Source organism: Taudactylus pleione, unplaced genomic scaffold (genome assembly GCF_031769625.1).
Source record: "Taudactylus pleione unplaced genomic scaffold, aTauple2 ptg000256l, whole genome shotgun sequence".
Lineage (NCBI taxonomy): Eukaryota > Metazoa > Chordata > Amphibia > Anura > Myobatrachidae > Taudactylus > Taudactylus pleione.
This window is the reverse complement of record NW_028284658.1, coordinates 12,126,194-12,150,669: the sequence shown is the minus strand read 5'-3', so window position 1 is coordinate 12,150,669 and position 24,476 is coordinate 12,126,194. Positions and strand designations below refer to the sequence as shown.

Here is a 24,476-nt window from a genome sequence, read left to right as displayed (position 1 = left end):
AAACACTCACAGTATCCTGGTGTATTGTTTTTTAATTACTTTTATCAGACATGTATACATAAGCTGTTTCTTGTTACTAACTAAACCCTGCATGAATATTGTTTTTGTCAGTGTGAGAGTGTTGTATATTATTCACTATTTAGTGTTGTGCGAATGTGTGGATACGTGCACACACTGGGTGCGTGTGCACACAATGTTACATCGTGGGTTGTACCAACATAAATCGGGCAGTGGACGACCAAATCATCCGATAACAGTTGAATTGCGGTCGCATGCAATCATTCGACTTTGACAGTGTTTTCCTGTACTTCCAAAAGAGCGGTCAAACCCTGAAGCACCTGTACCCCAGTAGCCTGTTCCAGATCCGGATTCATTTTTTAGTCTGTGCAAACTGTCACGGCTGCTGACACTTGAGACTCCTGGGAGGAGGCAGGCCTACTAGGCACAATAAACTGGGGTGGCTTTAGGAATTACCTTTTCATGAAATCTCGGTAGCATGGAATAAAAATAAATAGAATTTATTCACAGGAGAAATATAATAGCAACATAAAGTCTCAACAGCATAGAGGTTCACATAAGCAATAATGAGTATAGGAGAAAACCCCCATATAGTCTTTAACACAGAAGAGCTAATATGGTAGGGAACCCCGAGTCCAGTATGAGGCTAACACCTCAGGATGATATAGAGGAACTTCACCAGGGTGGAACCCTGTAGTGATGGAGATCCGGAGCAGAATGAGCCCTGTGATGCGGTGAAAGACGGAGCAGGGTTGAGCCCTGTGATGCTGTGAGGTTGAAGCAGGGTTGAGCCCTGTGATGCAGTAAGTTCGGAGCAGGGTTGAGCCCTGTGATGCGGTAAGGTCGGAGCAGGGTTGAGCCCTGTGATGCGGTGAGGTCGGAGCAGGGTTGAGCCCTGTGATGCGGTGAGGTCGGATCAGGGTTGAGCCCTGTGATGCGGTGAGGTCGAAACAGGGTTAAGCCCTGTGATGCGATGAGGTTGAAGCAGGGTTGAGCACTGAAGCGGTGTGGTTCCGGAACTGGGTTGAGCCCTGCGGTGTGACTAGAATCCGGAAAAGGGTTTGAGCCCCGCGATGCGGTGATGATAACTGTAACAGTGCAGTTGACCGCGGTAACGAAGATGGGTTCGATGTCCACAGGAGTAAGAGACAACAGGCAAAGTAAATAGTGCAGCAAAAGGTGAAACCACAGCAGTGGAGCAGAAAGCAATATTTAGGCATTGGCTATGCTGAGCTCTGTAGTGTGGCTGATAACTGGCATCAGTTTAGCTGGAACTAGAGCGGAGATATAGCATAGTCCACAGCAACCCACAGGCACAGCAGGGATCTGGCAGGAGTCCAAGAAAGACCTGAAAGTAACGTTGCACAGACACTGAGACACAGTTAGTAACAGGCTTTATACTAGAGGTCTGTGGGGGTCATTCAGACCCGCTCGCGAGCAAAGTTCGCTCGCAAGCAGGTCGATGTTGTGAGAATGCGCATGCGCACGATGGAGGGAGCTCGCATAAGCTGGTAACCCACAGCTATGCGAGCGTCCATAAGGCCGCTCCACATTTAAATAGGATGGCCCTGATTCAGAGCGAGCGTTCTGCTCAGAGCGTTCAGCTCTGAATCAGGGCCTGTGATCCATAGGAAGTTCAGAACATGTGACCCAAATGGAATCAGGTTTGAAATAATGAGCAATCTAGGAATCCCACAACTTGACAACACCTTGGAAACATATGATCACTTTAACTCTCTATCCCCTGTATGTGAAGAACGCCAGCAAGCAGGATAGCTCCTCCAATGACCACAAACTTTGGAAAAAGTCATCTATCTTTATGTACTGAAATAGTCTCAGTCCTGACAGTGTGTCAGACGAGAAACAATGGAAAACAAACACCCTGCAACCATTGTTGTGTTCGTTCTATGGATGCTCCACCATGCATCCTCCAGAAGCTGTGGGATGCACTGCAGTCAGCATGGCTCCAGATACCTGTGCCGACCTACCAGCACCTTATTGAGTCACTCCCAGCTGCTGTCTGTGTTGCACATGGTGGTTACTCTGGCTATTAGCTGGTGGTCATAATAATGTAACTCAACTGTATATATATATAATATATATATACAGTACCAGTCAAAAGTTTGGACACACCTTCTCATTCAATGGTTTTTGTTTATTTAAATTATTTGCAACCTAGTAAATTAATACTGAAGGCATCAAAACTATGAAAGAACACACATGGAAATATGTTGTAAAGAAAAAAGTGTTAAACAAATCAAAAAATGTTTTATATTTTAGATTCCTCAAAGTAGCCCCCTTTTGCTTGAATGACAGCTTTGCACACTCTTGGCATTATAGTACAGATTGTTCGACAGGGATGCAATCGGGAAGCCGGCTGACATTATACTGACAGCCGGCTTCCCGAACTGTCATATCCAGGCGAGGGTGAAATGACCGACGTCTAGATGTAGACGCCGCTCATTTCACCGACGCTAGGAGACCAGCGCCCGGCATCCTGATCGAAGGGATGCCGGGCGCCGCGAGTGGACAGCCACGAGGGGGGAGAGTTAGGTTTAGGGCTCCCGGGGGGGACTTAGGGTTAGGCACCCCACTGGGAGGTTAGGGTTAGGCTAGGGGGAGGGAGGGTTAGAGTTAGGCACCCCCCCGGGGGACTTAGGTTTAGGCAGCGGGGAAGGGGGGGGTTAGGTTTAGGCACTTAGAGGAGGGATTAGGGTTAGGCACTTGGGGGGGAGGTTAGGGTTAGGCAACCCTAAGGGAGGTTAGGTTAGTTCATACTTACCTTGGGACGATCAGGATTTCCAGCACTGTTGGGCTGCCGCTGCCAGGAACTGTTCCACTGTCAGCCTGACACTGCCGGGAATCGAACTGCCGTGCCATGCGGCCGGCGGTATTATATACTGATTCCGTTCGACACTCCTATACCTCCATGGAGCATTTGCCAGGGTGCGCATCAGGAAATAATACAAAAAATGCAGACAGACGGCATTTCCTTGGTCTCATACAGTTCAAATAAATGTACTTAAGCAGCCAGTTTGATAATCCGACATTTCTGGCTTTTATTGCCCATTTTCAAGGAGATACAAATAGAATGAACCATACATCTTACCTTATATGACACCCAGTGCATAGCTGGAGACCAAACGTTTGCGGCACCGCCGGCAGGATGTCCATCACTTCCGGGAACAGGCAGATCGGAAGCGCATGTAACACACACGCCCACCATTGCCACGGCGATTGGATGCCAGAGAACAAGTGACAGCCCACCTGACACATGCGGAAACCTGCAAACATGGACGTTACTACCATAGGTGCAAGGGGTGCAGCTGCTATGGGGCCCAGAGCTGAGGGGGGCCCATCTTCCTTATCAAAGTTACATGAGTTATATACATTGGGGCCCTTACAAACTTTGGCTATGGGGCCTTCAAATACCTGCAAATATAAACAACATAAAAAAAATGTAATGCAGACATGCAGAAAAATATGGACGAATATAGAGAATCCTAGAAAATATTTCTTGTTATAAGACAGAAGCATATATAAAGTAAAATAAGACAAAGCGCTGTATCTAAATAACCAACTTTAAAGAAACAATGCAGAAAACTATGAACCACACGAAAAATCAATCTGAATGTGTCACATATAGCACAAACATATAGTAAAAAATATCTCACATTAACCACAATAAAATAGCACAATAAAAGGGGGGAAACCTGTTTTGTGAAGGAAACAAAGAGAGCTTGATGATATCCATAAAAAGAGATGACACCCAGTGGAATCGGTATGTAATTCCGGCAGTCGGGATGCCTCCTGTCAAAATACAGATGGCGGCATCCCAATGGTTGGTATCCCGACAGGGGTGGGGTAAGTATACTTACCCATTTCCCCCTAACCCTCCCTTCTTGTAGCCTAACCCTAACCCTCCCCACCCCACACCCTAACCCTCCCCGTTAGTGCCTAAACCTAACCCTCCCCCCTTAGTGCCTAACCCTAATACCCCAGTGGTGCCTAACCCTAACCACCCCCCCAGGGGTGCCTAACCCTAACATCACCCCCCCAAAACCTAGTGCTAACCATGCTACGCTACCTAAACCTAACCCCCCCCCCCTGCGGCTAACACTAAGCATTTATATGCATAATAATAATAATAATAATAATAATAATAATAATAAAAAAGGTTGAGTCTCCCATATCCAAAATGCTTGGGACCAGGGGTATTTTGGATATCAGAATATTCCGTATTTTGGAATATTAGCATACCATAATGAGATATCTTGGGAATGGAACCCAGATCTAAACACAGAGGCTTTTATATTTTATATACACCTTATACACACAGCCTGAAGATAATTTTATACAATATTTTTAATAATTTTGTGCCTTAAACAAAGTTTATGTACATTGACCATCAAAAAGCAAAGACTTCACTATCTCTCTCATGCTAAAAATATTCCGTATTTCGGAATATTCCGTATTTCTGATTATTTGGAATTTCTGAATATGTAATAAACATATAATCTTCCTCAGAATGGGAATGTGTTTAAACTTATTTAAAATAATCGGAAGAAAAAATGTCACGTCATAGAAATTCTTGTCCTATTAATACAATCTGGTAGGATCTCCTCCCCAGTAATTGACACCATTTAGTTGTCAATGGTATAGAGTATATTTTTACATAGGTTACTATAGTTAGCACCCTAGTGATGTTATTGAGCTCATCAGACCTATTACACAGTGAAATACAATTGTTTTGAGTCACAGGAAATGGAGAACACTCACCACCTTGTAATTTAGAGATCAGATCATATAACCATTTAATCACAAACAGGGTGACACGCAGAACATTATCATCATTTTCCTTAAGTACATACTGTATCCAAATTTCCCAATTGCCTGTGTGGCTTATATGCGAAGTAGAGGCTGCTCTATACTTGTCACTACTAGTGGGAAGGTGCAGAAATGGTTATGATGTCAGGGAATTGTCATTTTAGATATCTAGATGCAGCGTATAATTAAAGACATCACGTGCCATGTTACCAGAAGCACAAGCCTTTAATAGTTGAATGTGTATATAACAATGAAGGTACAAAACACATAAGCTTCTGTTGTTATACACCACCCTATTACATCATTGACTATAATGGCTATAGAATCAATTATTCCTTCTCAAAATATAAATTCACACCCACTAAAGTTACAATATCTGTTGCTGAGATTCCAAACAGTAAAGCTGCACCCAGAAACGTCCAGTGTAAAATGTCAGAAATAGAGAAAGTAGGTAAAACCAGTTTAGGAACTGTATCACGGAGAGTTAGCTGATTTATTGCACTGACATCCAGTCATTCTTCATTTTATTATGAAAACATATAAATTCTACATTATAAAGAATAAAAAAACATAAAGGCATACTCTTAACTTTATACAGCAGTGCAGTGAACTGTGCATAGACATAACAAACATTACAATTGTCCATATGGCCTTTTGCTCTTCTATGTTTAGTTTCACCAATAGAAGAGAGGTTTAGTGCCAAAAGTCCTTCCGGAAACATGAATAAAATCAGTTGGTCCTCAGGTACATATAATAGTGTCCAATTTCAGTCTCCAATAGAATAGAGACCGTTTTTGAAAAAAAATAAAATATCACTCACCCGGTAACACAATGTACAAAATCAAATACACAAACCTTATTCACCAATGGCGGCCTGGAAGAATATCCATAAAGTGATACATTTACTGGATTAACCAAGTAGTCTTTCATTTTGGATTTAAATGTAATTTTAAATCTTGTTAACTACTTTAGAACTTCCAGTTTATTAATTTAAAATCTATTTCTTTAATATCTATAATAAAACTAATATATGCCCAATAAATGTTTGTGTAGTACTACAGCGAGTCTGTTACATCACCACCAAGCTGCCTCTAGTCTGGTTGTATCACCCAGTAAGGGAATTATGCAAAGAGCTTCAGATGTGTCCTAATACATTGTCGCTGCAGGTCCCATACGACTCTGCTAGCTTTGAGCGTCTTTTTTGCATCTTTTTCGCCTTAAAATGCGTCTTAGTCGCAATGCGATGTGACTAAGACCCACCACGAAATAGCACTGATTAACTTGATGTACAACACTGGTATATCTATGTGCGACTGAGTCTGAATCTATATACGAAGGGCTACGATGCAGCGGCCACGTCTTTTTTCCATGCCATGTTCCGTTGTACTTCATTTACAGACTATGGGGTCTATTTATTAAGCTGTGTTAGGAGCTACTTGGCTGGTACCTTATCACCGTTCACTTTATCTCCTAACTTCCATGTCACAGGCTGTGTTTGAAAAATGGCAGTTAGCAGCTGATTGGCTGGTACCTTATCACCGTTCACTTAATCTCCTAACACAGCTTAGTAAATAGACCCCTCAGTCACACACAGATATACAAGTGTTGCATATCAAATTAATCAGTGCAGTCTCCTGGCGCAAACTTGCCTACTCTCCCAGAAGTTGCAGGAAGCTCTCAATGTTTCAGGTAGCCCCCTGCATCCCCGGAAGCGTAGACAAATCTCCCACATCCCTCCCACTTCCTAGTAAAGTGGGCAGGAATGGGAAATTTTATGGCGAATCTGTGGGTCCATAGAGAGAGGGCGGGACTAAAATGACGCGAATTGCATGATTTAGTCCAGCCCCATCATTTCGGACCCATGAATCGCGGCCTTTTGATGATGATGACGACGTCTACAGTCTGGCTCACCCCCTGAACTCGTCAGCAGCATCTCCTCTGCTTCCGGAGAGGAGATTTGTAAAGTCGGGAAGTATGACTAAGATGCATTTTCAGGTGAAAAAGACCCTCTGCGCAAACAGATTTGCATAAGACCTTGCAGCTCACTCACGCCAGGCATCCGCGCCTCATGGTGTATTGAGACTAGGTGTATGAGGGCACATCTGTAATACGTGCAGAAAAAGTAACACAAAATAGTTTGTGAGAAAGAGCGGTCCAGACTGTTCATCCAAACTAAACACTATTAGTTTAGAAGACACATTAATGCCTCCAAAGAAGTAAATCTTCAAGGTCCCATGTTATATTGGAATATAAGTGTGTGTTTGGGCCTTATATATTTGAGGAAAGCAGTGTTTTCAAGTGAAACTACTTTTTGTGTGTTTTTGTTTTTAAGCTTTTCCTTCGATATATAGGTTACATTACCAGTTCCAAAAAATATTGTTCCATAAAGATTTATCTGCAGAGTAAAATTTGACTAAAGGAACATGGTAGAAAGTGTAAATGAACAGGAGACTTTTAATCCATTAAACATGTGACACCATATTCACAATTAACAGATTACTATGACCAATGATGATAACTGCAGTAAGACAAAGCCATTTCCTTAAAGCCAGAATTTCCTCTTCAGAATTGTGGTGGATCTATGAAGGGCTGTTTCACTGTCCTTTCAAAATCTGTTCAGTGGAATCGACAGACACAGAATTGGGCGATCTTAATGTATTGCAGCTTGTACACATATCTGGTCTTCTTGCATTTGGAAGTTTTGTGTAAAACTGGGACTAATTTGTAGAATGGTTCACTGACCATAGAGCTCTCTTTGGTATTAACACAGCCTTTGCACAGACAGTAGGCTTCAGGGATCTGCTGTGGGTATCTGTTCAACTCTTCATTGATTCTAAAAATACAAAGAAGACATTTTGAGTCAGAAGGTCAGTCGTATACACGCAAGTGGGTCATACATGTTCAAGCGTATTTGTTAAGAGGCGTTGGAAGGGGAATATCTATTTATCAGCCATTTACCACTTTTCTGATTTACAAGGAATTAAGCTGTACTCATTAATAATAACATAGATCTCCTAAACTAGCAACAAATAGAGAAATCATGTCAGTCAATGTATTATTTACCCTGACATCGCTCAGTCTATGTAGAGCAGAAAAAAATGGTCATATTGGAAAATCCGGAAAGTGTTAAGAGCCCCTGCTTGCACATGTGCTTGATCGCCCATTGATTTTCCATTGGTTTCTTGCCCGAATGAGGGCAGTTTTGCTCAGCATACGTTCCATATTCATTTGCAATTAGCTGAACATTAGTTACCACTTTGTTTATGGCAGTGACGTGCGGTGAGGTAAATGACCGGAGCCAGATTTACACATATATATTATGAACACGAGGGATCATGTGGACATTATACAAAGGTGCAGCAGTATATAGTGCTGGCAATTTGGTGTGTTTTGATCAGTGATGTGCGGAAAGTAAGACGCGCAGCCGAAAAAGGGCCATGGCCTCATGGGGAAGGGCCAGGGAAGAGATAGGAGGCCACGTCTCCACAGGAGTCTCTGTGCGCACAGAGTCTTTATGCACCACGGACTTCAGTCTAGGCAGCAGACCTTCTTCCCGTTGACAGGTGTCTACTACTTTCTCTCCTCACTAGACTCTCATCAGTTGCCGTATTTTCATCCTGCAATTCTGCGGTAACAGGGTGATTACACTGCCCGCACTGACAGCAGAGAAAGTATCTCTTGTTTCTTCAATGTGCCATGGGATAGGGACTCTCATTCCCATTCCAATACATGAGTAAGACTGGCAACAGCAGATCCCTGTACTGTTAAGTACACAGACACTATTATTTTCTTCTTTAGCATTTACTATTGGGGATATAACAGCTGAGATTTCTGCATACTGAGGGACACTTCAATTTATTTTCAACTGATATAGATTCATCAGGTCCGTGGTGCTACTGCATTTATTTTTAAAATATTTTTTATGCAGTGACTTATTCATTTGTGAATGACATTTTTGTCAATACATGCAGTATTTTCACCTTGATTTACATGTTAAACATTTGCATAAGAGACTAAACTATAAGACCAGTCTTAATACTTATCCCCAGAGTTATTAATGGTTTCACAACAAGTGTGTGTAAATAAATAAATATATATATAATATATATATATATATATATATATATATATATATATACACACACACACGTTTTCTTTAAATTACCTATATGTTCTCTGGCACTTAGCACTTTTTGACTCTTGACAAGATCAATTATTTATTAATGATTCTGTATGTATTACTTATATATTATAAATTGCACGTGCACCTGTATATCTGCTGCTGCTAATTGTTCATGACGCAACACAAGATTTTACGTGTCTGTCACATGCATTATATGAATCCAGAGACTGCATAAATATACTTAGCAGCATCATACAGTGTAATTGCTGAGCAAAGGTAATGAATATTACACAGGTTATATATGCTTAGAAGGTATGTGTGCCTTGATTTACATCTTTATATAGCATCAGCATTAGAGACGATATAATAAGATCTGTCTAAACATTTATCCGCATTGTCTTTCTTGGATTTAATGATAGGATCAATTATTTATCAATACGTGTGTGTGTATTAACTATATGTATTAATTTTGCATGGGCACTTATATACTTATTGCTGCTGGTTACCTGTAACGGAACACAATATTCAACATGTATCTGTCACATGCACTATATCATTAATGAATTTAGAGATTGTCTTAATTTCTGAATATCATATAGTGTCAATGCTGGGTAAAAATAAGGAAAAGTATACAGGTTATATATGTTTAGATAACCCCTTTTTTTCTATCTTCAAAGAATTCAAATATTTGTACTATGATATTTTAGTTCAATATATTTTTGAATAATATTTACACATTTTTTCTCTATGTACTTTTGCCCCTTTTCATTTGAAATGTTATTTATTTAATAATAAAAGTTAAATTTTAACTATTTTTTGTGACAAAGTGTGACCCATTTATGGGAGTTATTTCTCTTCTCCTCCACTTTTTTGTACCTAAGAGATAAGGGAGGCCAGGAGATGCTGGGGATAAAAGAAGAGGAAGCTACAAGTGAGAATGATAATAAACAGGAAAATTGACAGGCCCAAACAGCGCCCTCTGACCTGCGGTGCCCTGTGCCATGACACAGGTCACACCACTCTAGTTACGGCCCTGCTTATTGCAGCCACTTCTGTCAAACATTTTTTTAAACTGTTTAAACCAAATGGCAAAATAAATTATTTAGGCATAATATACAGACACCTACCACTTACTGAATGTAATAAATCTACAGCATCAGATTTGGGATTAATGGACTGCCAGGTAGTCAAGATATAGGGAGTCACTTCTAAGATGAATATAACATACGGTATATAGCACACAGTTTTTAATCTTTTGTACAAATATTGTAAATAAATTCATAATAAATATAGGCTTGTCTGGGTTTCATTACTATTAATCATATACAGTAAAGCAAAATTCCATGTTTACTTGTTAATAACCTCTGTCACTTGTGACCTACTGATGGGTAGTCCATGGCCATACACATGTTTAATAAATATCACGAACAGAAGTCGTTCCTTGGTAAGTATTTCAATCATTTACATCCATTATGCTAATTTGGTAGTACAAAAAAAAAAAAAAAACACTGTTCACATGTAGAAGTGGTGGTTCTTCTTTCTTTTGGGCAGTGGTTCTCAAACTCAGTCCCCAGGACACCACACAGTACACATTTTCCAGGTCTCCTGGCAGGAGCATAGGTGTAGTCATTACTCATTGACACATTTTGAAAGATTCACAGATGGAGATAATCATTTCACTTGTGAATCTGCGAGGAGACCTGGAAAACATGCACTGAATGGGGTCCTGAGGACAGAGGGCCTGGTTCAGAGACGCTCACAAAAATCGAGCGCTGGCTCTGAATCAGGGTGGGTGCTGGTTTTTTTAGTTGCGGCCTCCTGGCTGCTCGCATAGCTGTGGGTGACCACCCACAGCTATTGCGAGCGGCCAGGATGATGGTAGCGATGGTCAAGACCATCGCAACCATCGGGCTTGCGACAAGACCCTTGTGGTAGGGTCTTGTGGCCTCAAGCCCTAGAGAGCTTCTGGCTCTAATAGAGCCGGAAGCTCTCTCACTGACATCACTGGTGATGTCAGTGGGGCTGCCCACAAACGGCAGGCGTTCGCTTGGGAACGCCTCCGTTTCAGAAGCCACCCCCGGCCACGCCTACAAAATGGGGTGAGCTGTCGCTCAACATCGACAGCCGCCCCCTTTTTGTAATGAGCCACGGAGCGAGTGCTTTTTGCGCTCGCTCCGGGGCTCGTGCACGCGCAGTGTGCACGCCACGCGTGCGCACTGGGCCACCATCGACCCGCTTGCGAGCACTATGCGCTTGCGAGCGGGTCTGAATCAGGCCCGAGTTTGAGAACCTGTGACTTAGGGTGGCTGATCAATCTGACAGGTCAGCTCCTTATTTCTAAAACAACTAAGCAGATAAATAGAATCAAATCAATGCCTGAGTTTTCCTGGACATTTTTCTAAAAAAATTATGTAAGAAATAATTATGAATAAAGGTGGACAGTATTCTCCTTTGGATTACTTAAAGGAGAAAGCCAGGCAGCTTTATATTTACAAGGTATTCACCCCCCATTTAGAACCTTTGCTTACAGATGTGGCCTCATACACCTATCCTCAAATAAGTTATTTGTATCACTACAACAAGAGATTACAATACACAAGTACTCTGACGAATGGCGCTGGCATTGCATGCAGCTGCTGTGTGTGACTCAGACTCTAGCCTGGGTAAAAAGCCAAAAGACAGAGGACTGATAGGTGTTAGCTGTGCCATAAGTCACGGAAATGCATTGTTGTACTTAAACTGTGAATCAGGGGGAGATGTACTAAACTCTGTAAAGTAATAAATTGTCAAGTGATAAACTACCAGACACTCCTAACTGTCTTGTTACATACTATGTTTGCAAAATGGCAGTTAAGAGTTGACTGGTAGTTTATCACTCTCCAATTATTCACTTTCCAGAGTTTAGTACGACTGTCCCTTAATACCAGTTCCTTTGCGACAAAAACCCTAATGTTAAGTGCCTAGGACACCGGAAGTGATTTTGGGTGGGATGTACTAAGCATCACATCTGCAATGCGGTACATCCCACCTCTCATCAGGTACATACCGCGGTTGATTACCGCGGTATGTGCCTAGAATATCGCAAAGGACAGCTCTCCCCGATAAAAGCTGCCCTTTGAGATGCCCCACGGAGAAAGGAACTTCCGGGATTAACACCCAGAAGTCCCTCTGGCGTCCTATTGCGCATGCCTCTCATTCCAGTGCTTAGTACATACGGGGTATGTGGTAAAACTCCCGAAAACTGCATTTTCGGGTTTTTTACCCCATTTTTGCGCTTAGTACTGTAAATCCCACCCTTTGTATGATGAGAATTAAACAAATTTAGGAAAAAGTAAGACATTTTCAGGGGCATCTAAGTGCCAGGCATCTTGCGACATATGAAACAAAAAGGATATTGTAGGTGTATGAGGGCACATCTGTACACTATTCTCTTCTAGGGGGAGATGTACTAAACATTGGAGAGAGTGGAGAGAGATAAAATACCAATCAGCTCCTGTCAGTTTTCATGGTGTGTTTGAAAAATGACAGTTAGGAGCTGATTGGTTGGTACTTTATCTCTGTCCACTTTATCTCTCTCCAAGGCTTTGCATATTGCAGAAAGGGATTAGAGAAGTTCAGAATCATCCCATCAGATTCCTCCGTCATCCTTTCTGCACACATACTTAGATAACTCCAAAATGGCAGGAATCCAGTAACAGGGCCATTTTGGTTTTAGACATTGGGTAAGCGGGTATACTATAATTATTAAAATATTTTTCTGGTTGAAAATTGTATCTCCTCTATTGTAATCCGTTGTAACCGGTCTTCATATTACAAGATCTTTTCTTCCATCCCTACACTCTACCATCTTATTTTCTGTTTATTTTTATGTGGTGGGATCATTTGTGTGTATTTTTTAAATGTATACACTATAATATTGATATGTTAAGCTGTTTTACTTTTCATAAATATGTATAACCGATAATATCAAGCCATGTGTAAACATTTCTTTTTTGCCATTGTGCCCCCTTCAAAATTAAGAGGGCACAAATCTCAGTGTCTTCTCAAAAAAAAAAAAAGTAATGTAACACTGGGTTAAGGTGAATATATATATGAAAGGTAAAATAAGATCAGTGTTTATAAAAAAAATTAATAATTTAACATTAATCAACACAATAAAATATATATAAAATTGCCTAATACTCCTAGACGTGAGAATCAGAAAAGCAAAAAGATATATGATAAATTAACATATTATTGTAATACATAAAAGCAAGTAATTTTATATACCACTATGCAGATGTGGATATCAATAATTACTGGTCACTTTTTACCTTTCATAATATTACATAAGGTATATATTGGTTTATTTAACCTAGACCCAGCTCTACATTATTTTTCTTTTTTTCCCCTGAAATGTTAAGTACTGGCACATCCTACATGTTTGCAGCTGGTCTCAGACTTAAATTCCATAAATCTAAATATATCTTGAATACTGGAGCACTCTAAACATTCTTCTCCTAAGAGTGTCCTCTCACCTGAAGGACCATGGTGAAATACTCCTGTCTTGCTTCAGCTCTGAGGTGATGTTGATACTGGTAGGGCACTTCTTCTTCTTTACATCAATGATGCTGTCTTGCTTGATGTGAAGGAGATAACCTGGCTCCAGGCGCAGAAGTTTCTGCCTTAAATGTTCCTCAGAAGGGTCTTTGCACTTCATGCGGTGCCCTTGACACTGTGTACATGACAAGATCAGGATGAAAGGGAGCAACAGCTTCATCTGCGGAAACATCATGAGACAACACATCAGATCATATGATAAGATAAAAATTACATGGCAAAAGTTCTACTTGCATCCGACAAAATTGGAGATTATTGATATAAAGAGTTTTTCCATCCAAAAAATATATTTGAGATATTAAGTGACGCCAAATGAGAGTAATACTGTACATAATAACTACAGTGAAGTGGGCTATTTTTTTTTAGAAATAGAAATGTTCTTTTCCTTACTACAGTACTTTTGCATTATTTTCATCTGGGGCATGATTTGTGGTTGAAGGTTATGAGTTAGGCTTTTTAAGAAGTGCAAACACAGTGATCCCTCCTATCATACACTACTGGGCTCATTCTGTTTTCCATAGTGTCCAGCTTGCCTCCTACTTTCCTAGCCATCTGCTTGATATATACCTTTAGCAGGCACTTCTAGCCAGAAAACAGAACAATACCTACAGCATTAACCCCTGGCAATCTGTTGTTATTATTATTAATAATAATAATAATAATAATAATAATAATAATAATAATATTAATTAATAATTCTAAAAATGCACTTAATGAAGATGGACCACCACAACCTATTATTGTGGGTTTGACATAGTAAGTTTCCTTTTTATAAATTGACATACATGCAATAAAGCTTCAGGTATGATTTTATTAATAAAATATTCTTGCACCACACATACACCCTCTTTTTCTGCTATTTCACAAGATCTTAAATACTAGACAGGCCGACTGAAATGGCAGGGGGCAGTCAAAAAAATACATATGTGAGGGAGGTAGGACATTTATATCTATTGATTGAGAATTTAGTTGTCAACAATAGCCACAATCTTTTCTGTGCCAAAAATCACAGATACTGACAAACTAAGAACTATATCGATGTACCCAAGGTTTAGGGATAGGAGTTAGGGTTAGGCACTAGGGGGAGGGTTAGGGTTAGGCTGCAGGGGGGAAGGTTAGGGTTAGGCTGCGTGGGGGTGGGTTAGGGTAAAGCTGTGGGAAGGTGGGTTAGGGTTAGGGGGAGGGTTAGGGCTTAGGGTTAGGACACTTACCTACTTGTGTCAGGATTCTGACTGTCAGGATGCCGCTTTTGCAGGGGCATCTTAAGAGAGCAGGGGGCCATGTGTACTCCCCGTGCGGGGCCCCCTCCTCTCTCCCCGGTGGCTGGCAGCCGATTGATGCGGCTGTCCAGCCACCGGAGCCTTAGTAGACTCTGGACACTAGAGTGTGCCCGGAGTATACTGCCCATGCGCAGAACACCGGAAAATGGCTGCGGCACCCATTTTCCGGTGTTCTGAGCAGCGCTGAAACCCGACGCGGGACCACGAACAGGTAAGTTTAAAAAATATGTGTGCAGGGTGTGCAGTGCAGGGCCCACACACACTGCACCCATTAAAGACACGCCACTGCGCTTTTGGTATTCTGACCACCGGGATCCCGACCTCAGACATTCTGATCGCGGGGATCCGGTACCCAACCCCTCCCTGTTTATGCAAAGGCTCCACTGAGCTGCCCTGAAAATTTCACATACAATCTTATCTCTTCAGTGAAAAGGAAGTGAAGAAATTGCAGTTATATGTACAGTAGCTAGATGGATTCCCAAAGGAATGATTTCAGAATAAAAAGAATAGCAATACATCTGTTTTCATGCAACTACATGTGTTGAAGCCAGACAGTCTGACTTCAGTCTTGTCTTCTCCCTATTTATGGATTTCCACAACTATTCAGTACTCCCAATACATTGCCTCAGGTGCTTTATTATAGCTTATATTTTTTATATATATAGTATAACACGCACACATATATATATATATATATATACACACACACAAAACAAGAGGAGGGCTACTGTGTATATTATTGTTGGCACTCATGGCTAATTCATGCGTATGACTAATCATACATTCTGGGGTCTATTCAGCAATGAATTTTTTACATAAAATATGAAGAAACATCATTTCCGCATTTTTTATGTAAATCCACTATTCAGAAATGGGTTCATGGAGAAGATATATCTTCTCCAATAATTCTCATCTAGCAGAGTACCGCACTGTAGGGATCAGCCATTAATCTCTACAGTGCTGTAACGCTTCTTGCTATTCAGCATAGCAAAAAGTGTTAAATTACTTGAAAAATCATTACTTTATATAATGCCATCTCAGAATGGCATTATATGAAGAAACTAAATCTTGTAACAAGTCTCCGACCCTGGTTTGCAGCGACCGCGGACAGGTAAGTCACTCTAGAGCCTGTTAGACCTTCCCGAAATGAATTGACACAGACTTTATATTAGCCTGTATATGACCGCGGACAGGTAAGTCACTCTAGAGCCTGTTAAACCTGCTGAAATTGATTTACATTTGTACACAGACTTTACATTAGCCTGTATACATGTATATTTATGTGCTATTATATTTAACATTTATATATAAATGGTAAACATAAAAGCACATAAATATACATGTATACAGGCTAATATAAAGTGTGTATACACATATCAATCACTTTGGAAAGGCTGGAGATGCACTTACCCATCGGAGGTCACCCCAAAGCAGGAACGGAGACTGTTCGGAAGCGCATGACAGAGCATACGCAGTAGCAGTAACAGAAGGTATTGTTTCTGGAAACCAAAAACAATGCCTTCTATAACATCGCAGGGACAGTGTGTTACATACTTGCCTACCCTCCCGATTTGGTCGGGAGCCTCCCGAAAATCGGGTGCCTCTCACGACCTCCCGGGAAGGCAGGCAATCCTCCTGGCTGCTGCCAACCCTTAACCCCCCCTCCCGCACTTACCTTAGAAACTCCCACAGCGAGGGGGCCGTGACGCGATTCATGCCGAATCGCGTCATTTTGGCTCCGCCTCCTGCTTCATAATGCCTATAATATAGGCATTGTGTAGCGGGGGTGGGGCCAAAATGATGTGATTGCGTGGCCCCACCCCCACTCCGCCTACAAATGAGCATCACCTGGCTGGCCCCGCCTCCTCACGATGGCCACGCCCCCTGTAATGCCAATCTGGCTGCTCCCTCCCGGAAGGGGCAGCCAGAAAGTCGGCAAGCCTGGTGTGTTACCGCAAGCACTATCCTTGCTCAAAATAATGCTGAATAGCAGCCATAAATATTTATGATTGATAAAAAATCGTGACAATGGTGACCGATAATATTCTGGGCAACATTATCACTATTGCTGAATAGACCCCTCTGTCTTTGATGCTATTCCCTGTTAATTTAACCATACCCCTTTTACACAAACTACACCAAGGGTAGGCAACCTGTTGAACAGCTGCTGTTAGAGCATGCTAAGACTTTGGAAGATCATGCTGGGATGTTTATCTTTACTGCAGCTGGAGTGCAACAGGTTGCCTACCCTTTAGCTACACAGTTTATTGCTGGAAGCCTACAATTATACATATTATTGTTTTAATAAAGATTGAAGAGAGATAATTCCCAAATCTTTCTAAATTATAGTAAAGATTACAAATTAGAAATGATCACAAAAAATGTAACTAAAAAACTATCAATTTCTCCTCATTTTTCACAACCAGTTAGCAAAACTGACATTTGTAATAATGTATTATCAGTGATTTTTGTAATGCCCACGTTATTACACACAAGCATACACACAGGCACACACACATTTATTTGTTTATTTGTTTGCCAGAAGCCACTATGTTTTTGGATTGTGGGAGGATGCCAGAGTGCTTTGAAGAAAGCCACACATGCACGAGGAGAGCTATTCTGTAAAGAAGCCAAACAGGCTACCATAACAAAGCCTTCATTGCAACAATTGCCCGAGATTTATATTCTTTGAAAAGTAGGGCAATGCTTGCTTTGTAGAATTATGATAGGGATTGTTAATACTTTTCTATTGCTTTTAGTTTCTTTTCTTTTTAATAAAAAAAGCCGCACAAAACTTTTTTTTCCAGTTTATTATTCTTTCTTCACAGAAATAATATATTTGCTGTAGTTATGTAAGTGAGATTGTGAAAAAATATCAATTTGAAATTCATACTTTAGAATATTAATAAAAAGTATTTAAATGGAAGTGACTTTCTCAGATAGAAAAAAAATCTGTTACTTTTGCTTTATTATAGACTATTTTTTTCTCTACAAGTACTTAGAAACTTTTATTAACAAGGATCAAGTTACCTGTTTACTGTAGTGGCCATAGATCATTTTCCTTTGGGGAGGGAGTGGCATATGGTATGCTATACTAACTTTAAAACTAATACTTGATTGCTGAAAATGTGCATTTATCTTTTTAATATTACCATTTAATAAAACAAATATTATTAAATCCTGAAAACTTTTATTAGCTTTATTAGATGTGACAACCATAATATAGGCAAAATATGGTACAAAACTCTTGAAATATATATATATATATATATATATATAATTTTTTTTATTATTATTATTTTTTTTTTTCTTAAAAAAAGCTCAGGCTCTTATTCATGTAGTTAAGCTCATTATCAAAAGCCTAATGATGTTTCATTTAATTGTATTAATAATAGTGAAAGGCAATTCTGTAATAATGTTTATATAGTACTTATTTCAAAAGTAAAATAAATATGTTATATAGATATAAACTATTATGTTTATTCAATATATAATAAAACAGATTTTCTAAGATGTCAATGAACATCTCTGAGTTAAAAAAATCATGGCAAAATTAATTTTACAACTTTGATTAGGCTTTGTATAAAACTAATAACTGATAAAACACGACTATATTACATTATTACAATACACTCCTTGCATGGGAAATTTAGATAAGGTCTGCAAGTCCTTTTTGATTGCTACTCTAGAAGCATTTTAATTGTTAACACATTTTTACAGATATAACATTATATAAATATTTTGTAGAATATATTACAATTATTAATACTGCTTCTTAATCTTTTGTTTTAGGAATATTTGTACCATACAAATATCTTTTCTATCACCACTACTCTTCTATAAATATAGCAACATTTATTAGTGATATTAAAATAAAGATATTATATATTTTAGATTTTAGCTAAACAAAATTTATTGAAAGATTATTTAATTTCTTTTTATTTTAGTAAATATCCTAATTTATTTATATAGGCCTAAAAAGACTGATTCCTATTGCTGCAACTGAAAATATTTTTTTAAAATACCATTGAATAATCTTTTTTTAAGCATTATCAACCTAAACAATGTTCAGCTCCACAGCGATACTGGCCAGCAGTAAGAACTTAATGCATGGGCTCCAGTACAGAGTCAAATAAAATTAATGTAATGGTGATTGGAGGACACTCCACTACTACTGTGTGCACTATCTGGGTTTCAATAATGTTTGAACTCCCTGGTCTGCTTAGAAAAGCAAACTTTTCTAAAACAAATTTTAATAATGATAGTATAGGCCTAGTACATTATTATAATCTATTAAAGAAAACTTTTCCATGTAATTTTGCATATGCACAACTGTGCATAGCCCGCATTCCACCGACACTCCCTCTCTGCACACCCACTTACAACTCAGTTAATACTCATCAGCTACAAGTGGAGATACTTGTAGTTGCATATGATCAGCTCCAGAGCATACGCCAGATACTTTTAACAAACTGACTTGCATTCAATTCAGCATCAGCCCCAATGAGTGCAAGAAAATGTTTGAAAGTTTAATTGAAGCATTATTTATATTTGTTGTAAGTACTGTTGCTAATGTTTGGGGCTTATCTATTCACAGTATTTAGGCACCTTGTTAAAAAAAACCGCATCAAACAAAACAACAAAAAATTAAGCATATATTTGATTTTTTGTCCTTTTTCCTAGACTCAGCACTTTACACAACTATTTACACACTAAGGGGCCTATGTATTAAAATTGTAGCACTTATTAACAATCTGTATCGCAATGGATATTTTAATTTTTAATTAAAATATCCCTGCTATGTGCCAAACTGAATCAGCAGGAACAGAGGTAGCGATAACTGCTGTCCCTGTGAGTTACATCCCCGGCATTTTGGCTGAGTCTTATGCATCCTTCCGGGGAATCTGACAGTGCGCATGTGCACAGTGTCAGTTTCTGGAACCACCTGAAAGCTGTGGGAGAGGGATCGGAGTCAAGCTTCCATAGGCTTAATGTGGATTACACCATTGGAAGATGGTGTAAACTAACGGGGCCAAACTCTGAAAAGCTTTGTAGTTTCTACATAATTTGTTGAAAAAACAGTCGATAAATTTGCCTCGGAATATTCCAGCTGTTTGTGGACACATTTTCAGGTCTCACTCTAAATGAACAGTACTCTATACTAGAGATGTGTGCCGACTCCCGTGCTTTGGTTCTGGTCCTGGATTTATCTCCATGTTTTGGTTTTGCAAAACTACCCTCACATGTTCTTGGTTTTGGATCTGATTTTTTTTTTTAAAGCTAAAATTACATCATTTTGACCTGTTAGCATGCAATCCAAACCCAAGTTCAGTTCTTAAAACAGAGTTCTAAACCACGGGAAGTTCTGAACCGGGACTCGATTCCACTCGGTAGCCCAAAGTGATTCCGAACTCAGACTCTGTTTGACTCGGAACACCTAATTCGGTTGTTGTCGGTTCTCCGAGAACTTGACCCGTACATCTCTACTTTATACTTTTGAAACTGTCAGTCAGCTTTAAAGTTCAAACATTGGCATTCAGTACAACCGGATCATCCTGATTCCATAAAATGCTGACATGTAATGTAAGACAGACAAGTGATCAAAGGCATTTTTGTTGAAAATAGTCACAATTAGCAATAAATGGGCCCATTTAGAGGTGGATGCATAAGTGTCTTAGGCACACTTAGCAACAGACACATTCTTGTGTCTTTATGAAGAGCTAGACACATCTTGCAATGCAAACAACTCAAAAAGAGTACTCCTTACACAAGGTGTTTGTATGGAAATGGCAGTAATGTGAATAGACAGTCATTAAATTAATAACTAATGTAGCCAATATGCTAATGTACGAAGTATTATCAGCTGGAGCTCAATCTACCATCAGAAGCTGACTGTCATTATCATCATCATCATCGCATATATTTGCACCAACCATCCAGTAGTCCATAAGCCTCCCGATTGGGTATCCCCATCTATATTCATGTTTAACGGTGTCATATTTAAATGAACATGCCTTTACTGTATTCTGCCTACATGTGTCCACGCCATCGATGCCCTGTACCACCTTTCCAGGCATAGGGATTTATATGTAGAAGGTAAACAAAAAACTGAACGCAAACACATGCATACTGTCTTTAAGAGCGAGTACTGCATGAAAATGTGTATCTTAAGCCCCAAATTACCCAACAAATTCTAAAGTCTTGTGTATTATGATCATACCTTAAGGCATAATACACAAAAGGGAGCAAATGTAAGTGTGTTTATACAGAAAGTAAGTAAAGTAAGTAATGCATTTAATAAGAAAAAAATACATTCAACATTTTAGAATTTGGAGGAGCATAGAATAATTTAGCAAAACAGTCTACAAAATGTCAAACTAAATTTGAATATAGTTATAGGGGAAACCAAAATGATAAATTTTTGCTTACAAGTTAAGATCATCAAAGAGTTACCCCTATATAATCTAGCTGACAATCCCAGGATAGGGGCACCCCTGCTTTGGTATACAACCTGCTTCTGATCGCTACGGAAATACTTTCTATCAAAATTGCCTCTTCATTCTCTAGTAACTAATTTGTAGTTCAAAAGTTCAGACTTGATACACACACACATAAACATGAACACGTTTACAACTGGACATGTGTTGTAAAGTTTAACGCAAAGGTTTTGTTTACTTGCCTACATTCTTACTCTACAATCTTTACACTTCTGAATATTTAACAGCAGGGATGCATGTGTGCTACGGTAATCTCCAATTACACGGTATACATTACAACACAAACACTCCAGTTACAATATGTCAAGTTTAATGGACCATCTCTGCAATCTTCTCTGCAATCTTCTGCAGTGCTGTTAACTAGAACAGTAAGCTTTCACCGTTGCCATCACAACCTGTTTACATCAAATATGAATGTCGCACCCTAAAAAGGATCTCTTGCAAAGGATTTCTGCAAACCTAGGGGTTGTAGTGCAATTATACTATGTTGCCTAAACATGACCCATGCCCTGTGCTTGCCAGTGATATAGATATTTTAGTGGTTTATTAGATTTGTAGGGTCATCAATTACAGATGTGTAGGATTTATATACTTTAAGTTCCATTGTACTATATAGAATAGTCATTAAATACAATAGTGTTCACATTAGTGCTGTGGGCTGTAATACAATAGAATATTGTGTGTAAGAGATTACAACATATAAGAATATTAAACCAATTATGTTTACAATACTACAGAATAACTCCTTCAGATACATTTATATGAAACATCTACAAGCACACAATCAAGTCTTCTCCAGCCACTCTTTGGCTAAGGAAAGCAAGACAGCAACTATAATAACAGAAAAAGAATTTGCTAACACACTTGTCTTAATACCTTTACAGCATATACTGTACCATTACAGTATCTACAGCTTTAGGAGAAGAGAATGCTGCTGCCCAAAGATAGATAAATCTAATATCTTCTATAATATATATAAAATAAATATATTCTATAAATGTAGATTAATATAATCATGTTACTGCTGCATCACAGTTTTGCTGCTTTTAAAATTGTTTAAAAGTGGATAATTATCACTGGGTCTCACCTTGTTGCTGTTGCTTACACGCACAGGCATTTTAAAAAAGAACAGAGACGTGTATACGAAACGGAATTCACAGCTTGCTTTATAACCTTCCCTGATCACCGCCTCCCTAGAATATAAGTAATCAGGTTCAACTTCCTCACTGTTTTTTTTTTTTTTTTTTTTTACTGTTGTTGTAATCTGAGACTGGACGAGGAACAGGTTTCCTATGTCTGGGTGAAGGCCAAAAGTGAACTGCTTGTAAAAAAAAAAAAAAAAAAACACACCCCACACCCTGATTTGTCACACCTGCTATGCACTTTGCTCAGGTGTTACAAGAAGAGTAGGCTGTTGAAGGGAAATGTTCATATTTAATTTAATGGATCAATATGACAAGTTACGCTATGTACTAACAGCATGATGCAGGTTATTTCCAAGAAAACTCCTGTAAATGACTAATTAGTGCTGTAGACCACAGTCCTCATTATTATAAATAGGGATAACGGTCTGACAAAACTCTGAAAAGCTAAGCTTTTTGGAGTTTGGCCCCATTGGTTTTCCACATCCTTAGATGGCATAAACCACTTTAAGCCTATAGAGGCAATCTTGTGAGAGAGGACCTTACAATCCCTCTCCCGCAGCCTCCATCTGGCTCCCGAATCTAGCACTGTGTGCATGCGCAGTGTCAGCTTCCCCGAAGGAGTCTTTCACAAGTGTGACTCACAGGGACAGCAGTTATCACTACCTCTGTCCCTGCAAGTTAACTTTAGTACATAGCAGGGACATTTTCATTCAAAATTAATATCCATTGCGATACTGAATATCATGGCAGTGCCACAATTATTAATACATAGTACATAGGCTCCTAAATCATCATAGAAAAGTGAAAGTGTGGAATATTTGTCTCTTTTTAGCTTCAGAATTTCACACATTTCTCAAAAAAATTTGGATTTAATTGTTCTACGTGGAATTTCTCCTATCATTTTTGATCTGCCCAGAATTCATACACTTTGTAGGCTATAAATTCAGCAAATATGGATCAACACATAAACAGACAGAGGGGTATATTTACAACAGACAGTGGCATAACTAGGGCAGGGCGAGCGGGGCACATGCCCTGGGCGCCGTGGCAGACCCTGCAGAGGGGAGCCGCCACCAGCCAGGACATCGTACCCGCACCGCCCCCCCAGCCACCATTGCACCAGGTCCCGGACGACTTTATTACTGTACAGGCACGTGTGCCACTGCAGCCAGGTAAGTAAGTAGTATTTTTTTTTTGCTGGTGGGGAGAGTGGGTAGGGGGAACGGGGGGTCAGGCTGCAAGTGAGGGGAGGGGGGTAACTTTCAATTGATGTCAGCCTTGTTTTTACTTGGCTGACTGCATCTGTGTGAAAGGTGTGTGTGTGTGTGTGTGTCAGTATGTGTGTCACTGTGTGTGTGTATCTGTGTCAGTATGTGTATGTGTGTCAGTGTGTATGTGTGTAACTATGTGTGTCACTGTATGTGTGTATCTGTCAGTATGTGTATGTGTGTCACTGTGTCAGTGTGTATGTGTGTAACTATGTGTGTCACTGTATGTGTGTATCTGTGTGTGTATCTCTGTCAGTGTGTGAGTCACTGGGTCAGTGTGTGTGTGTGTGTGTATGTGTGTCAGTGTGCATGTCAGTGTATGTGTGTCAGTGTGTGTGTCAGTGTGCATGTCAGTGTATGTGTGTCAGTGTGCTTGTCACTGTGTGTGTATCTGTATCAGTGTGTGTGTATGTGTGTCAGTGTGTGTGTGTCACTGTGTGTATCTGTGTCAGTGTGTGTCTGTGTCAGTGTTTGTGTATGTGTGTCAGTATCTGTGTCTGTGTGTATGTGTGTCAGTGTGCGTGTATCTGTATCAGTGTGTGTGTATGTGTGTCAGTGTGGTGTCAGTGTGCATGTGTCACTGTGTGTGTGTATCTGTCAGTGTGTGTGTGGATGTGTGTCACTGTGTCTCTGTGTCAGTGTGTGTGTCTGTGTCAGTGTGTGTGTCTGTGTCAGAGTGTGTGTCTCTGTGTGTGTATCTGTCAGTGTGTGTGTGTATC

At 39.8% G+C, this 24,476-nt stretch overlaps 1 protein-coding gene across 1 annotated transcript; it reads right to left on the bottom strand.

The window, feature by feature from the left end:
- Positions 1 to 5,047: 5,047 nt before the first annotated feature.
- On the bottom strand, positions 5,048 to 22,557 carry LOC148514949 (interleukin 17-like protein). Its single transcript, XM_088480808.1, has 3 exons — positions 22,432 to 22,557; positions 13,486 to 13,727; positions 5,048 to 7,678 (listed from the first exon to the last, which is right to left on the bottom strand). Exons 1-3 carry the CDS (start codon positions 22,459 to 22,461, stop codon positions 7,462 to 7,464), a joined length of 489 nt encoding a protein of 162 aa, XP_088336934.1. The 5' UTR covers positions 22,462 to 22,557; the 3' UTR covers positions 5,048 to 7,461.
- Between the last annotated feature and the right edge of the window lie 1,919 nt (positions 22,558 to 24,476).

What these genes read in the sequence shown, in the direction of transcription:
- LOC148514949 (XM_088480808.1), bottom strand. Translation starts at nt 22,461, where the DNA reads ATGCCTGTGCGTGTAAGCAACAGCAACAAG. An exon ending in GTGTAAGCAACAGCAACAAG is followed by an intron (nt 13,728 to 22,431) that starts GTGAGACCCAGT and finishes ATGTTTCCGCAG; the next exon opens with ATGAAGCTGTTGCTCCCTTT. An exon ending in ATTTCACCATGGTCCTTCAG is followed by an intron (nt 7,679 to 13,485) that starts GTGAGAGGACAC and finishes TTGTATTTTTAG; the next exon opens with AATCAATGAAGAGTTGAACA.